The sequence below is a fragment of the Hyperolius riggenbachi genome, chromosome 4, assembly GCF_040937935.1.
Source record: "Hyperolius riggenbachi isolate aHypRig1 chromosome 4, aHypRig1.pri, whole genome shotgun sequence".
Classification (NCBI taxonomy): domain Eukaryota; kingdom Metazoa; phylum Chordata; class Amphibia; order Anura; family Hyperoliidae; genus Hyperolius; species Hyperolius riggenbachi.
The window spans coordinates 54,669,621-54,686,362 of record NC_090649.1 but is presented as its reverse complement, the minus strand read 5'-3'; the positions used below and the strand labels follow the sequence as shown (position 1 = coordinate 54,686,362).

Genomic DNA, 16,742 nt, shown 5'->3' with positions numbered 1-16,742 from the left:
CTTTAACTAATGCAGCCTGATTGGCTGAAGCCTCTTTCCCTCCTGTTTTCCCCTCCCACACCTCTGTTCCTCTCTGATTGGCCAATATTTCTTATGCTGAGACAATGCACTTTCTATAGTGGAGGGCGGGCAATGCAAACACAATCAGGCAGAGGAGAGTAAGGGAGGAAATTACATCAGGACTGGCTTCAAAATAGTTAAAGTGGGAAATGCCAGGGAGGATTTTCTCTTTTTTCACTGTAGGTACACCAAGCTCAAAATGTGGACAGTACAATACATATGTTATATTTCTGAGATAGTATGGCTGACAGCTCCTCTTTAAAGGATACCCGAGGTGACATGTGACATGATGAGGTAGACGTGTATATACAGTGCCCAACACACAAATAACTATGCTGTGTTTCTTTTTTTTTCTCTGCCTGAAAGAGTTAAACATCAGGTAAGGAAGCGGCAATTCCTGTCAGGACTGAGTCAGACTACAGTGTGACTCCTCACTGATCAGAAATTACAACTAAAAAAAACACTTTCCTAGCAGAAAATGGCTTCTAAGAGCAGGAAAGAGATAAAAGGGGTAAATAGTTCATAGATTTTAGCTCTGGCATACGTCAATGAATGTGTCATTGAGAAAAAACAATAAACTAAAAACTTAATAAGTAAATCTAAATATAAAATAAAACCGTGGAATATCTTAAAAAGTCATTTTTAGGAGAAGGAGGATAGATACAATGGTTTATTTCATTTATTTATTTTCACCTCAGGTGTCCTTTAAATGGACTTCCAGAAGCTTTTTTCACACTCCCTAATTTGTTAATAATGAAAATCTTCTCCAAAGCCTGGAGAAATGGAATGGATCCTGCAATTACCTTTTCCCTTCCCTGGGAACTAGACTGACCCTTTCCAAGAGGAGCTGTCAGCCAAACTATCTCAGAAAAAAACACACATATATAAGTAGATAAATACTTTCTCTACTTACATAACACATGTATTGCACTGTCCACGTTTAGATTTTAGTGATTTTTCTACAGTAAAAAAAAAAAAAGAGAAAATTCTTAACATTTCCCATTTTAAGTGTGGCCATTTTGAAGCCAATCCTGATGTCATTTCCTCCCTTACTCTCCTCTGCCTGATTGTGTATGTATTGCCTGCCCTCCACTATAGAAAGTGCATTGTCTCAGCACTGCAGGGGGTGGAGTCTCCCCTTTAGAAGCCAAGATACTGGATGGAAGAACCTGAACTGACATCACTTCAGGACTTAAAGGGGACCTGAACTCAGAACTTCCTCTCTGCTCTAAAAAACATAAGCAACAGCATAATAACCTTTAAAGAAAAACATTCATTTGTTATATTAAATCCTGCAATAAATTTGCAGTTTGTCTATTTCCTGCTTTCATGTACGCAGGCATATTGTTAGCATCCAAACTAGCTGCTCTGCCGAGGCAGCCAGCTGACACCGCTAAGAGATCAAATTACAACTTGTGATTAGGCGCAAATGAGGGGGAATTAGACAGGCTAAACTCTCTAAATACATACAGGGAGCATTTATCTATGTTTTTCTTCTGTATTGTGCAAGAGTTCAGGTCCACTTTTAGCCCTGGATTTCCAAGTACTGGTGGATTTTCCCTCTTTCTTAATTGCCGGATAAGAAAGCATTGCCAAGAAGAAAGAAAAATCCACATCCATGACCTTTTCCAGGGTGAAAAATAAGCTATGTTAAAATAGCTGCAAAGGCTGATAAAGCGTTGGGGTAGCTTTGATTTCATGCATGCCGGAGTCCTTTAAATGCCAACTTTTTATTAGTGACCGCAGTGCACTTTTAGGGCCCCGCTGGAAGAAACTCGATCCGCCCCTTTAACGTTCCACATTTCCTTGAAGCCCTGTTTGCAGAAACTGCCGGTGAGCGACTTAAAAGCCGGGCGAGCCGTTCAGACAGATCCCAGGAAACAATGCCTCTGTTCTTAGCCCTCTGTGTGCGGGGAGCGTGCCAGATCTATTAGAAGGTCATTTACAGTTCTGTACCGCCAGAGGAGCGCAATGACTGACAGGCCGGGAAATACCGGGCGGAGTACATGGTGTCATTCTACACCGCTTATCTCCTAAATATGGATCACAGCGCACAAGTCAATAGAAGGAATCTCATTAGACATTATATGAGGAAAACATGTCAAATATGCTATCAAACGACGATAATCTGTAATCCTTAAAGGGAACCTAAACTGAGAGGGATATAGATGTTTCCTTTTAAACAATACCAGTTGCCTGGCAGTCCTGCTGTTCTCTTTGGCTGCAGTAGTGTCTGAATCACACACCTGAAACAAGCATGCAGCTTATCCAGTCTGACTTCAGTTAAGCTGGCCATGCACTAGGCCGATTCCCCGCCGATCAACAGCAGATTCGATCACTGGGATCGAATCTGCTGTCACATCGTTCCCGCTACACGCTAAATTTCGATCTATCCCGTCGATCGCTCCGTGCGGAAAATTACCGTTGATCGCCCGCGGGTAGGGAGCGCGTCGCTAGCGGCGTTCGAGTGCCCGACGACCGACGCAATAGAGCCCGCATACATTACCTGCTACGCCGGCGCGACTGCCCCCGGGCACCGCTGCTCCGTCTCCGCTCTGGTCTGGTCTCCGGGTCCGGCATGCTTCACTTCCTCCTGCCAAGCAGGAAGTTTAAACAGTAGAGGGCGCTCTACTGTTTAAACTTCCTGCCGGGCAGGAAGAAGTGAAGCATGCCAGAGACCAGACCAGACCAGCGCGGAGACGGAGCAGCGGTGACAGGGGGCAGTCGCACCGGCGGAGCAGGTAATGTATGCAGGGGGGAGCGGCGGCAGCACCACCACCACAGATTGTGAACGGTTTCAGGCTGAAATCGGTTCACAATCTGTTTGCAGTAAAGGTAGCCATACGATCCCTCTCTGATCAGATTCGATCAGAGAGGGATCTATCTGTTGGTCGAATCTGATGGCAAATCGACCAGTGTATGGCTACCTTATGAGTACCTGTTCTGCATGCTTGTTCAGGGGCTGTGGCTGAAAGTATTAGAGACACAGGATCAGCAGGAGAGTCAGGCAACTGGTACTATTTTAAAGAGAAAAATAATCCATATCCTTCTTGGTTTAGGTTCAAGGGCCAATATCACAAAAATTGAACATTTGTAAATGCATGTGTGCTAGAAGTACACTTGTCCCAGACTGGAATGCACTATAAATTACTTTGCTCCTATGTTGCTGTCACTTACAGTAGCAATTAAAAAGATTTGACAGGTTTTGGACTAGTCCATCTTCTTATGGGGGATTCTCTGGGTTTTCTTTATTTTCAAAAGCACTTTCTGAATGGCAGTTGTGCAGTCTAACTGTCAAAATATTATGCGGATCAGTATGCAGGCTGACTGACTTCGTTCTATACAGCCTTTCCAGGTAGTGCTTTTGTAAAGAATAAAGGAGATACTGAGTATTCCTCTTGAGGAAATGGACTAGTCCAAAATCCATCATATTTCAGAATTTTACTGCCTACTGTAAGGGAAAAGAACATAGGAGAAAAGTAGTTAATAGTGCGTCTTATTCCGATAGAAACATACTTCTTATAAGTATATGTACACATGTATTTTAAGTTTTAAAAATGTCCGCAATAGTGGTCCTTTAACAGGGGGATTCAAGCATATGTCATGTTATTTCCAAATACGACCGAAGTGTCAAAACGTCCATATTGTAACGAGTAACCTTTAAAGGCAATTTATGCAGATCTGTGACATCGCTATGAAAGTACCAAATATGCTGGAGGACAGTATAGCCGGTCTCCCGGCAAAAACTAAAATCCTTCATCAGACAGTATCTTTATATGTAAGATAAAATATACATGTGTTGGTTTGTAAAGTAAAAAAAAAAAAAAAAAAAAAAAAAGAGAGAGAGTGCTACAACTTTTCACACTTTTCCGGTCTTCCTGTTGTGTTATCTGCAGCAAATTTTATTTAAAGCTGGCCAGACATGCATCGCTTTTCTGATCGATTTCGGATTTGATCAATATGGTTGAATCTGCCAGTATGGAACAACCAACAATGAATACTCAGGGAGAAATCGCACTTGCGTCAGCCGAAACCGCAGGCGATTGTTCGTGTGCGTTTTTTCTGCGATTGAACACAACTTTTTTTTTACTGTAGCCAGTGAATTTCAATGAGAAATCACACACATTGTGCGAAAAAGTAGTACAGGTTGTAGCTTATTTTTAAACGTTTTACAGAATCGCAGATGGCTCCTGAAAACGTAGCATTACTCGCGTTTTCGCATGCAATTTTGCACTGCGGCAAAACACCTGCGATGACAACAAATGTGACCCCTGCGTCAAGTACTCGCAGCAAAAAGATTTACTCTAGCTTAGTTTTACAGATGTAGTGTTACCTGGATGGGTATAGGTCCAATTCTTTGAATAGGATGAGGTGCAGATAATGATCAACAACAATAATAATAATAATTGTCTAGCATTACTTTTAATAAATTGAATCCTTACCTGGTAAGGGCAGGGAATGTGGTAATCTCGGCATCGTTCCTGAATCCATGTTATTTCCCACACCCCGCGATAGGCCTGCTCGTAGAAATAGCAGCCAATCACCACCAAGAGGGGCACAAGGTACAAAATGCTAAACACGCCAATGCGGATCATGAATTTCACCAGCTTGTCCTGGTTCTCCTTCTCTAACGGGATTTCTATCCGTACTCGGTTCAGAGAAATGATCCCAGCCAAGAGTAGTGACACACCAACCACAACGTTCAGGCAGAGGGGAGCAAGGACAAAGTATCTCAAGGCGTGGACATCGTACAATCCAACAAAGCAAACACCACTGATGTTGTCCCCTTCGATTTTGTTCATGGCAAGAAGGATGATGGTTAGGGTTCCAGGGATGCCCCAGGCACTGGCGTGAAACAACAGCGCCTTCTTCTCGATAGCTTCGCTCCCCCATTTCGGGACAGCTGCCAAGAACCAAGTGATGGTGAGGATCACCCACCAAACGCTGCCAGCCATGGTGAAGAAGTAAAGAACCATGAAGAGCATTGTGCAGGCCTTGTTGTGAGATCCTTGGGTCACAGTGGAGGCCTTGTATTGGCTGGGACTGGCAGCATTACAAGCCACACGGTCCTCCAACAGGAAACCAATGAAGAAGATTAATGACACCATCATGTAGCAGACAGCATAGAATATAATGGGTCTTTCTGGGTATCTGAAGCGGGTCACGTCAATGAGAAACGTCAAAAAGGTGAACAAGGTGGCCGAGAGGCACACTATAGAGATCACACCAATAAAGTATCGGGCAAAGGAGAGTTCTTCTCTTCGGAAGTACATGTGAGGACAGGGTGGAGAACAATCCCGTACTCCCAAAAAGGAGTAGCCCAGGTCAGGGTCAATTTTAAGCTCCCTGGGGCACCAGAAGCCATAGTCCCTTTGCACTGCCAAAGGGGTGTCCTCTGTGGGTTCCTTGGAGATGCTGAGGTCCACCATTCGGGGGTAGGGCTCATCACAGTCTGGGAATCTAAAACACATAAAGTATTATTCTTACATCCAAAGGCACTCTTAGCAGCAACACTACTGCAAACTAGAGTGAGTACTGGTTTACAAAAATATATATATTACAAATGATGCCTCCTTATCCTTCTTAAATCATAATAAGTCTCCCATTATCTGTGTTCTCTCATGAATTATCTCCCTTTATCTATTTATTTCACTATTGATCGCTTCTTACCTGCTTTAACGAGCCGGCATAATTAGAAGAAGAAATTACAAAAAAAACCCACACACTACCTGGCCCCGGGGGGTGGGGGGCCGAAGATGGCTAGGCTGATCAGGTAGAGCCCGTTACCACCGCTCATGCATCCCATAATCCTTTAGTTTTGGTTTTGTAAAAACAAACAAAAAATTACCACAACGCTGCATGCAGAGCTCTGTGCCTCTCCTCCAAGATCACAGAGGCCAGAGAGGCAGTGGAGGGACACAAAGAGGCAGGTAAGGGGCGTTCTTAATACCAGACAAGGCGTTTTGAAGGAATATCTCTCTTGCAAGGGAAGCCCCTCCCCCTATTAGGCTACCGACAAGCAGGTTGGTAGATTGGGGGGGGGGGGGGGGGGTTGAGAGCAGCGTGGAGGGGACACAAAGACATGTCCCTTGGAAGGGAACATACCACTGTGTCCCATTTTAAAACAGGAATCCACCTCAGGTACACTTTAACTCATGATTTATCTCTCCTTGGGATAAATTCACTAAAAACCGTCATTTAAAGCCACACATACACACGTGCAGGTTAGTGATGCGTTCTGTTGCTATGTGAGGGAAGGGGGCAATGTTAGAAGTGTCTACTGCCCCCAAGTGTCCGCGCTATACTTCTACATTGGCGCCCCACGTGACTAACAGCATATAACGTAGTGACCTCACACGTGTGCCCCACGCCAGTAGTCACAAGGGACACGAAGACAGAAGTATGGCGGAGACTCTGTAAACACTGGGGGGCAGCGGAAAGGTAAGGTATTACATGCATGGGCATGCTAAAGAAGACAAAAATTTGACCATATTCAACAACCTTTGTTGGTAAGAAGGCAAACCTGTGCATACATTCCTCCGTACATCACTGACTACTAAAAACAGTGAAGTATTGTACCGTGTCATAGCCATCTGTAAAAGCAAGTTTGAATAAGGATGGCATACTGGTTAGTGATCTCGCCTTGCAGCGCTGGGTCCCCAGTTCAAATCCCAACCAGGGCACTATCTGCACAGTTTGTATGGTTTCCCTGTGTATGTGTGGGTTTCCTCCAGGTACTCTGGTTTCCTCCCACATCCAAAAAACATATAGATAAGTAAATTGGCTTCCTCCTAAATTGGCCCTAGACTACGATACATACTCTACATGATACATACATAGACATAAGATGGTAGGGACTAGATTGTGACCCCCTCTAAGGGAAAGTTAAGTGACAAGACAATATACTCTGTACATCGCTGCAGAAGATGTCAGCACTACATAAATACTAAACAATAATACTACGAATAAATGGTATCATCTTGACTACTAGAGATTAAGGGACATGAGACAATTTCATCTGCTGCTTTCGAGGCTTCAGGTCGCTGGCAGTCACAGGGTTACTAGGGAACTGTTACTAGGAAGAGCTGGTGCGGTCATTCTCCTCATAGACCTCCAACCAGAAAACCGTAAGGGAGACATTCATTGGGCCTCGAAAGCAGCAGATGAAATTGTTGAATGCCTAAATGTTCTCTATATATTAGGAGTGGGCAGCCATACTATAACACTATGTATTCAGTCACAGCCATGTTTGCAGAGAGTTCTCACAGTTACGTGAGATTCAGAGGCTGGAGAATCCTATTTCTGATGGAAGAACAATCTGCTCCATTCTCTGACCTCTCCCTGTGCCCCCTCGTCCCCAAGGCACACACCACACATGATTTACTGGCGCTACCATCTCTTTTCCACACACTGTTATCCTTTCACACAGTGGGGGGTTTCTTACGACAGGTGGTCTCCGATTTCAGCCGCAAAAAGCCATTAAAGGCCGGGCCACACCAGTAAAGGGGTATTTATGGATTCTCTTTACATTAGTAAAGTACTGACATATTCCATACTGAGGACACACAACTGTACATATCAGGACACGCAAACCCCCACCCCCCAATTAGTGATTAGATTGTGTGGTCCTCTGAGAACAGTCAGTGACATGACTATGTGCTCTATAAAGTGCTGCAGAAGATGTCAGTACTACATAAATACAGAATAATAATAATAATAATATGGTAGGACACAAGGCTATGACTATGATACGGATGAGATTCTGGCTCCTCTTTGGACAGTCAGTGACATGACTATGTACTCTAATGTGCTGTAGAAGATGTCAGTGCTGTATAAATACATAATAATAATAATAATGGACATTGGGCTATATGACTATGGTAGGATTTGATTGTAAGCTCCTCTGGGGACAGTCATTGACATGACTATGTACTCTGTAATGTGCTGCAGAAGATGTCAGTGCTATATAAATACATAATAATATGGTAGGACATTAGACTATGACTATGGTAGGATTAGAGTGTGAGCTCCTCTGAGGACAGTCAGTGACATGACTATGTACTCTGTAATGTGCTGCAGAATATGTCAGTGCTATATAAATACATAATAATAATAATAATATGGTAGGACACAAGGCTATGACCAGAGCCGGGACAAGGTCCTCCAGCACCCAAGGCTGAGACACCAAAGTGCGCCCCTCCATCCCTCCATCCCAGCCGTCACACACCGATTGCTCTTAGACTAAGAGGCACCCAGGGCCCCCAACACCCTAATCTCTAGTTATCTGTCTTGTAGTCACTTCCATGTATCTCCTTTTCTTATTTCTTTCTGCTTCAAACACAATTAGGAATGACAGCAGAATGAATTGTGCGCCCCCTCCTACACTGCGCCCTGAGGCTGGAGCCTCTCCAGCCTATGCCTCGGCCCGGCCCTGGCTATGACTATGATACGGATGAGATTGTGGCTCCTCTTTGGACAGTCGGTGAAATGACTATGCTCTCTGTAATGTGCTGTAGAAGATGTCAGTGCTATATAAATACATAATAATAATACTAATAATAATAATAAGGTAGGACATTGGGCTATAGGACTATGGTAGGATTTTATTGTAAGCTCCTGTGAGGACAGTCAGTAACATGACTATGTACTCTGTAAAGTGCTGCAGAAGATGTCAGTGCTATGTAAATACATCCTATACAATAAAATGCAAGTGTCCCTGCGTCATCAACTGAATGGTTGTGTGTCCCTGGCTTTTTTGTACTGAGCATGTGCACAACCAGGGCAGTTAGAACGCAGGGCCGGATCTGACAGTTTGCTGTGTGTGGTTCACAGAGGTTCTCATTGCATTATGGGAAATAACAGCTTTTTCCAACTGCCAACCAAGCAGCTCCCTGAGTGCCTATACTTCAGACAGTGGTGGGGAACGAGCAAGCGGGACGCGTATGTGCGCATTGCGGGGGGTAGCGGCTGTGACCTAGCGCCCGTTTTTTTAACGGGCGGGCCTTTTTACTAGTAAATAATAATTTGCTAGGACATAAGGCTATGACTATGATAGATATTAGATTGTGGCTCCTCTGAGGACAGTCAGTGACATGACTATGGCCTCAATTCACTAAGCTTATTGCCTGTATTTAATAACGTTTCTAGAGTTGTCACCATGGTGATGAGGCATGTCGTATTCAGGAAACCATTTTACTTCAGGCAAACCTAAAGTTAACTCTTCTGTCTTTAAGTTAACTCTTCAATCCTTAAAATAACTCCAGAGTTAAATACAGGCTGTTTATTAACTGCGTGTGAAAATAACTACAGAGGAGGTAACTTAAGGAATGAAGAGGTAAGATAACTCTCTCACTGGCCTATATGCAATTAACTATTTCACCTGAGTTATCTCCTAGGAGATAATTTTCATCTTCTCTTTAAACTAACTTTTCAGCATTTTACAATTAAAAAAGTACCCAAAAGTTGGTGAAAAAGTACTATCAAACTTATTCTTAGTATTTTCTTGCTTGCTGGTGGCTTAAAATGCATTTTATGACACGTTCTGAAAATATCACTAGGGAGAAAACTCAGGTGAAAAAGTGAATTGCATATGGGCAACTGTGTGGTGGTACGTTTTCTCTTGCCTTATTATCTCCAGCATGATCTTAGTGAATTGAGGCCATTTTATTATGTAAAGTGCTGCAGAAGATGTCAGTGCCTTAAATCCACAGCAGATTACAAAAAAACACAGAAGTATCCAGTGCTCACTTATACCTGTCAGATCCCCAAGCAGCTATTTTCACCATCCCAAATACCTTGAATTCCTGATCACAGCTTTTTAGGTAAAATATTCCCATGATGTAATGATTCGACACTCGGTCATTCAATAACTGGACCAGTGTGTTTGGGCATTTGGTAACCCATAAAGATTTCATGAGTTTTTTATCTGCTATTTTTCAGTTCTTTCCCAAAACACAGAGTATATTTTAGCAGCATGACAGAAAGTATTTAGTTTCCGAGGCACTAAAAGGAGATAGTTGCTGTTGTGACCTTTCCCCTCTGGCTAAATTTATGGCAACAGAATGTTCTCAGCTGTCTGCAGCTCAGCCTCTCATGTCACTGAGCATGTGGTCTCCTCGGAAAGAGGCCCTGTCACTGCACAACATGAACCACACACTGCCAGGTGGACTCCCTCCCTGATCCACATTATTATCATTATTAAGGTGGCAATATAGTACTCGTCGGCCACACAGATCAACCACCAGATAGATCCAAATCTGATCAGAGTGGGATCTATTGGCTGTTCATACACTGCACAGATATCCAATAGATTTCAGCATCTATTGGTAATCGTTCATGTTAGTACAACCGATTACTGGGCCCCCAGGTCTGCTCCATGTAATGTGTACCCCCTTTCCCCCGTGAACTATTTGCCGCCGCACCCCCTCCAGTGTCCCAAATCTTCTCTTTTTCTCCGCCAGGGGCAGCTGTACCCTGTGACCCAAGCATTACCTCGTACATGTCGTTAGGTCATGTGATACAGGCGCCTGGTGATGATGTAAGAAAGACTTGGGACACCAGAGGAGATGCAGCAGCGGATAGGTGAACCTGGGGAGGTGTACACAATACATATGCGGGGGACCAGCAAGGGGTCCATTGGGAAATGCAACGCCCCTACCGCTGTGCACCAGACATCCCCCTTCTGAGTACAGCCTCGGAAGAAGCGCCGGACGGAGCAAAGCGGCCGTCAGGTTTTCTGTGCCTGCGCCCACTGCTACTGACCGATCAAGACTTCCAATATGCTCAATTTGTATGCAGACTTAGGGCCCATTTACACTTAATCAGTTAGTACTTCTCCATAGCAGTGCATTATGAATAATCTTTTAGTTAAAACGCATATAGTGTGAACTGAGCCATTGGGAAACATGGATATTACTTTAAAAATCAGTTGTCCTTTCAGTTATAGACTAACCAGCAAGCTCATGGTGACCCAGAACTCATTGGAGTGTGTACAACTTTCAGTTATAACTGAGAGCAACCAGTGGCATAGCTAAGAAGCTATGGGTCCCGGTGCAAGTTTTACATGGGGCCCCCAAGCACTCTATACATAACAATTGATACGGCGCACCAAAACCTGCCAATGGCAGCTACAGTGTCAGAGGTGCAAGTAGGGGATGGGAAACAGCTTGTTAATGATTACCACTATTCAAAGTATCTACAGAAGTGATTATTACCAACACAGGGTCAATTGAGAGCTAATATTGTGCTTGAGAGGGGGCCCCCTCTGACCCAAGGTCCCCGATGCGGTTGCTACCTCTGCAACCCCTATTGCTATGCCACTGAGAGCAACTGATTAAAGGGAACCTTAAAGGGAACCTGAAGCGAGTAAAATTATTTAAAATAAACACATGGTGTAGCTGCAAATGAATATTACATACTTACCTCTCCATCAGTTTCTCTCAAAAGCTCACCATTTTCTTGTTACAGTGATCCCTTCCAGTTCTGACAAGATTTTGTCAAAACTGAAATATATCAGTTGCTGTCAGTTACAAGTGAATGTGCAAGGTACATTAGTCCATGGACATTAGTCCATGTTTCCCTATGGTTCAAGTGGGTGATGTTACAGTTTAGCAGTGTGCTGACTGGGAAGCTGTTATGGGGTAAAGGCCATTTTTAAAATGGAGAATGGAGAATTCCATTGATCACAGTCGACAAATGGGACGCAGGAGAGGAGAAAGAGATTGAGGAGTAGACTAAAACGGTCGCAAGTATGACCTGTGTATGGTTATTTTGACTTTTTATTTTCAGTTCAGGTTCTCTTTAACTTAAAAATATAAATGGGGCCTAACTGTCATGGTCGCCAGGAACCCTTTTTTCTATATTTTTACAATTCATGGACACCCTTTTCGAGCAACATCTTTGCAGCATGGCAGGTCGATAGTTTTGATTAATTTTGGCCAAAAATCTATTGAAATTTTGATTGGGCGACAATGTTTTGGCAGTCATCCCTGGCAGATTTTAATTATTATAACTAGGCAAGTTTTCAGCTAAAATCTAGTCCAATAAGGATAGTACCACCGCAGCTACTAGTAGCACAAAGTTGTGCAAATGCAAATTATGTTTCCGCCCATAGCCCCTCAGGCCTCTTTCACACTAGAGAGTTTTTATTGCATTGCGCTATCCGTTTTATGACAAGACAAGACAAATAACATTTATATTGCGCTTTTCTCCTTGCGGACTCAAAGCGCCAGAGCAGAGCAGCAGCCACTAGGGCGCGCTCTAGCAGTGTAAGGGAGACTTGCCAAAGGTCTCCTACTGAATTAGTGCTGGCTTACTGAACAGGCAGAGCCGAGATTCGAACCCTGGTCTCCTGTGTCAGAGGCAGAGCCCTTAACCATTACACCATCAGCCTCTGCAGGGTAACACTAAAGCAATGAAAGGCTATGGAACCTTTCCTACCTGATGTGATGCGCTGGAAGTATCCAATTTGATGCAAAAGCAACAGCGACATGCGTTGACCAGAAGTCAATGGCGTTGCAGATACTGTATATTTCGGGGTATAAGATGACCACCAACTTTTCCAGTTAAAAAATAAAGTTCGGGATATACTCGCTGTATAAGACTATCCCTCTTCCAACGCACACCAAATGAAATTTAAAAAAAAATAATCATATACTGGTGCTATGGATGAACAGATACTGGTGTTGTACTGTATGTGGTACCCAGTATGTAACCATATATAGGCGATTGACTGGTTGGATTGTTCAACTCTCCCTCTCCCTAAGTGGATTGGTCAGCTCTCCTTGTCTCCCTGTTTATCAGAGCGGTATGGAAGAATAGATTGTGCTGTGCCCATAAACCACGCCTCTTTCACCCATCTGGCCCCACCCTTGTATCCTATGTACCTCCTTCTCTGCCTCTCAGATCTCACACATATGTGCCTTCGCCGCTTCACTACAGTCCTCAGCAGCGAGATCTGAAAGGCGGTAACAGGATGGGGCGTATCACCCGGCATCAATGACACCCGGCGTATAAGACGACCTCTGACTTTTCAGAAGGTTTACAAGGGTTAAAAAGTAGTCTTATTCGACAGAATATACAGTATTTTAAAAGTTTCGTGTTTCGTGTTACGCATGCATAGAAGCGTATTTTTTTCAATACACTTCCTTTCAATTCGTATTTTGGCCACAGGAAGTGAGCGCTAGACAGCCTCACTAATATTTTGGTTTGCTACCAAAAAATTATCTGATCGAACCGCAACCAAAACGCAGGTAGCTATTTTGAAACCGACCTAATGCTAACCATACACAATACAATTATGAGGGTTTTTTTATTTTTACGATTGCCTGGGTTCATTTTACCTGAATCCCCAATGGTTACTAGAACTGGCCCCGTTTAGCTCTACGCAGGGCTGTGGAGTTGGAGTCGAGGAATTGGAACAATTTTGGGGTACCTGGAGTCAGAGTTGGAGGTTTTATAAACTGAGGATGATTTGTACCAAATACACAGCCCTAGTAAGTATTAGACTAAGGAATCGGAGCAATTTTGGGTACCAGGAGTCGGAGTCGGTGGTTTCATAAACTGAGGAGTCGGAGTTGGAAGATTTCTGTACCGACTCCACAGCCCTGGGCCGCTACACGGTGGTCTGCCAAATAGAAATAGCGTTACATTACCGGCTGCATTCCATCTCCTCAGGCCAGGCCACACCAAACATATCCATGAGTTTGTAGCACTGGTTGTAGGCCCGCTGGCACAGTCTGCGGCACGGCAGCGTGACCCGGCCGTACTCCATGCACACCGGCGCGTAGAGCGCGCACAGGAAGGGCCGAAAGTCTCGCGAACATTCCAGATTCACCATAGGATGGAAAGGCTGTAAATAAATAAAAAAATGACACGGATTAGTTAATGTTCACATTTAGGAAGCATTGGATATTAACTGTTCACTGTTAATTCATAACCCCGGGAACAAAGGGAATGCTAAACTGGTTTAAACTTCCAGCTTTCATGTGTAAACCAGTAACGGAATCGGGACGGCTAAATCATTTATAGACTAATTGACCTTGAACGATACAGCGATCTCCTCACGAACCTCAACTTGCTTTAAAGTGCAACTTGCTTTAAAACTGTAGGGAGAGGTACTATATGTGGAGGCTGCCATATTTATGTCCCTTTAAAGGGGAATTGAGGTAAGAGGTATACGGAGGCTGCCATATTTGTTTCCTTTTAATCAATACCAATTGCCTGTCAGCCCTGCTGGTCTATTTCTCTGCAGTAGTATCTGAATAACACCAGAAACAAGCATGCAGCTAGTCTTGTCAGATCTGACCTTAAAGTCTGAAACACTTGATCTGCTGCATGCTTGTTCAGGGGCTATGGCTAATAGTATTAGAGGCAGAGGATCAGCAGCAGCTCTGCTTCCCTGCTAGGAGGATACATAGCACTGAATGCTCTGAGCTATAATCATGCGGGGCAAAGCTAGACTGAATGCTCAGTCAGGGATTCTTATCAGGGCTGTTAACAGGCAGATTTAGCAGTGAAGAATGAAACAAATAGCAGAGTAGGTGTTTACCATCATGTTCCCACTGATATATATGGTAAAATACATGAGGGTTCTTTGTCTCTGGTTCTCTTTAACCACTTCAGGATTCGGCGTACGCTTAACTACGCCCCTGAATCCTGAAGTGGATTGCATGGAAACGGCCGCTCATACGAGCGGCCGTTCCATGTCAGTTCACGGAGCGTGTCTCCGTGAACACCCTGCGAGCCGCCGATCGCGGCTTGCAGGGTAAATGTAAACACACGGGGAAGATCTTCCCCGGTGTTTACATGTATACGGCGCTGCTGCGCAGCAGCACCGTAACGGAGATCGGCGATCCCCGGCCTCTGATTGGCCGGGGATCACCGGCATCTGATAGGCAGAAGCCTATCCTATCAGGCGCAGGACGGAATTCCGTCCCGCGCCGCTCATATGGGGAGGGAGGGAAGGGGAAGGAGGCCAGGAAGCGCAGCGGAGGGGGGCTTTGAAGAGAGCCCCCGCAAGCGCAAGCAGCCGGCGGCGATCAGACCCCCCAGCAGGACATCCCCCTAGTGGGGAAAAAAGGGGGGGGGGGGAAGTCTGATCACCCTGGCTGCTCGGTGCTGCGGGCTGGAGAGCCCACGCAGCACCGATCAGCAAAACCACCCCCTGGCACAGAAGTGGTTAAAGGATACCCGAACTGACATGTGACATGATGAGATAGACATGTGTATGTACAGTGCCTAGCACACAAATAACTATGCTGTGTTCCTTTTTTTCTTTCTCTGCCTGAAAGAGTTAAATATCAGGTATGTAAGTGGCTGACTCAGTCCTGACTCAGACAGGAAGTGACTACAGTGTGACCCTCACTGATAAGAAATTCCAACTATAAAACACTTTACTAGAAGAAAATGGATTCTGAGAGCAAGAAAGAGATAAAAAGAGGAATTTCTTATCAGTGAGGGTCACTCTGTAGTCACTTCCTGTCTGAGTCAGGACTGAGTCAGCCACTTACATACCTGATATTTAACTCTTTCAGGCAGAGAAAGAAAAAAAGGAACACAGCATAGTTCTTTGTGTGCTAGGCACTGTACATACCCATGTCTATCTCATCATGTCACATGTCAGTTCGGGTATCCTTTAAAGTGTACCAGAGATGATGAAATAAGCAGCTTTCATACTTACCTGGCTCTTCTTCTAACCCCATGCTGGCCATGGTGGGCTTCATCGCCGTTCTTCTGAGCCCCTCCATTCCTCCGCTGTGTCCCCCGGTATATAGCTCAGTCATGGCCAGTCGTGGTTCACCGCGCATGCACAGCCCGGCTGCGCACCCCTGTTGCACTCCCGTGGCCCGGGCCGATCTGCACTTGCATAGTACTAGCTGTTGCAGGCACAGAATGCTCTCAGCAACAGGAGCACATCACAGGCGCGCATGCACGGTTAACCACAACTGGCTGCAACTAAGCTATATACCGGGGGACACCGCATAGGAACAGAGGGGCCCAGGAGAATGGCGATGGAGTCTACGGCCAACATGAGGCTGGAAGAAGCCCCAGGTAAGTATAAAAGCTGCTTATTTCATCATCTCTTGTTTTCTTTAATGAATGGTGTCATTTGGGTTGTGTGATCCCGGAATTTATCTTTGAAACTTTGTCACATTCCCGTTCTGCACATAGCTACCTCTATGGATATCGGCTTACAGCCACATACTGGGCTCAGGAGGAAAAGTAAAACACGTCACGCTACGTTAGCAGTTAAAACAAAGCGTGCAGGAAAAACAATACGCAAGACAAAACTACAGGCAGCATAAACTCAGGGCAGCCAGGCATCTGCTGGTGTGCTTTCTCCAGCTGAGCAGATGGCTGCACAGGGCAGAGAGATGTGGCCAAGCGGAGAAGATAAAGAGTCCAAGAATCCCACCTCCAACCAGGGCCGGAGCTACCATAGGAAAAAATGGGCAATTGCCCCAGAGCCTGTAGGGGCCCCGAAGGTGTCCCTCCCCCATCTTAGCTGTTGCTCCCCAGGGACTCTGCAGAGCCTGTTAAGTTGGGAGGTGATTGGGGGAGGGTCAGCAGCCAGCTCAGGGGCCCAGGAGGGAAATTTGGCTGCAACAAAGGGCCTCTAATCAGGGCCGGCCCTAGACTTTTTGCCGCCTGAGGCAAATTTTTAAAAAATTGTCACCGCCGCC

The 16,742-nt window shown here is 44.9% G+C and overlaps 1 protein-coding gene across 3 annotated transcripts in view; it reads right to left on the bottom strand.

The window, feature by feature from the left end:
* Nucleotides 1-16,742, bottom strand: part of FZD3 (frizzled class receptor 3) — a 158,645-nt gene that overhangs the window by 65,703 nt on the left and 76,200 nt on the right. For 2 of the 3 annotated variants that reach the window (XM_068280059.1, XM_068280060.1), the window contains exons 3-4: nucleotides 13,713-13,909; nucleotides 4,503-5,520 (exon numbers count right to left, since the gene is read on the bottom strand). In XM_068280059.1, the coding sequence (XP_068136160.1) occupies nucleotides 4,503-5,520; nucleotides 13,713-13,909 (1,215 nt within the window). Of the gene's footprint in view, nucleotides 1-2,025; nucleotides 2,094-4,502; nucleotides 5,521-13,712; nucleotides 13,910-16,742 lie in introns of those variants that run through there. The other variant, XM_068280061.1, reaches the window with a different exon arrangement.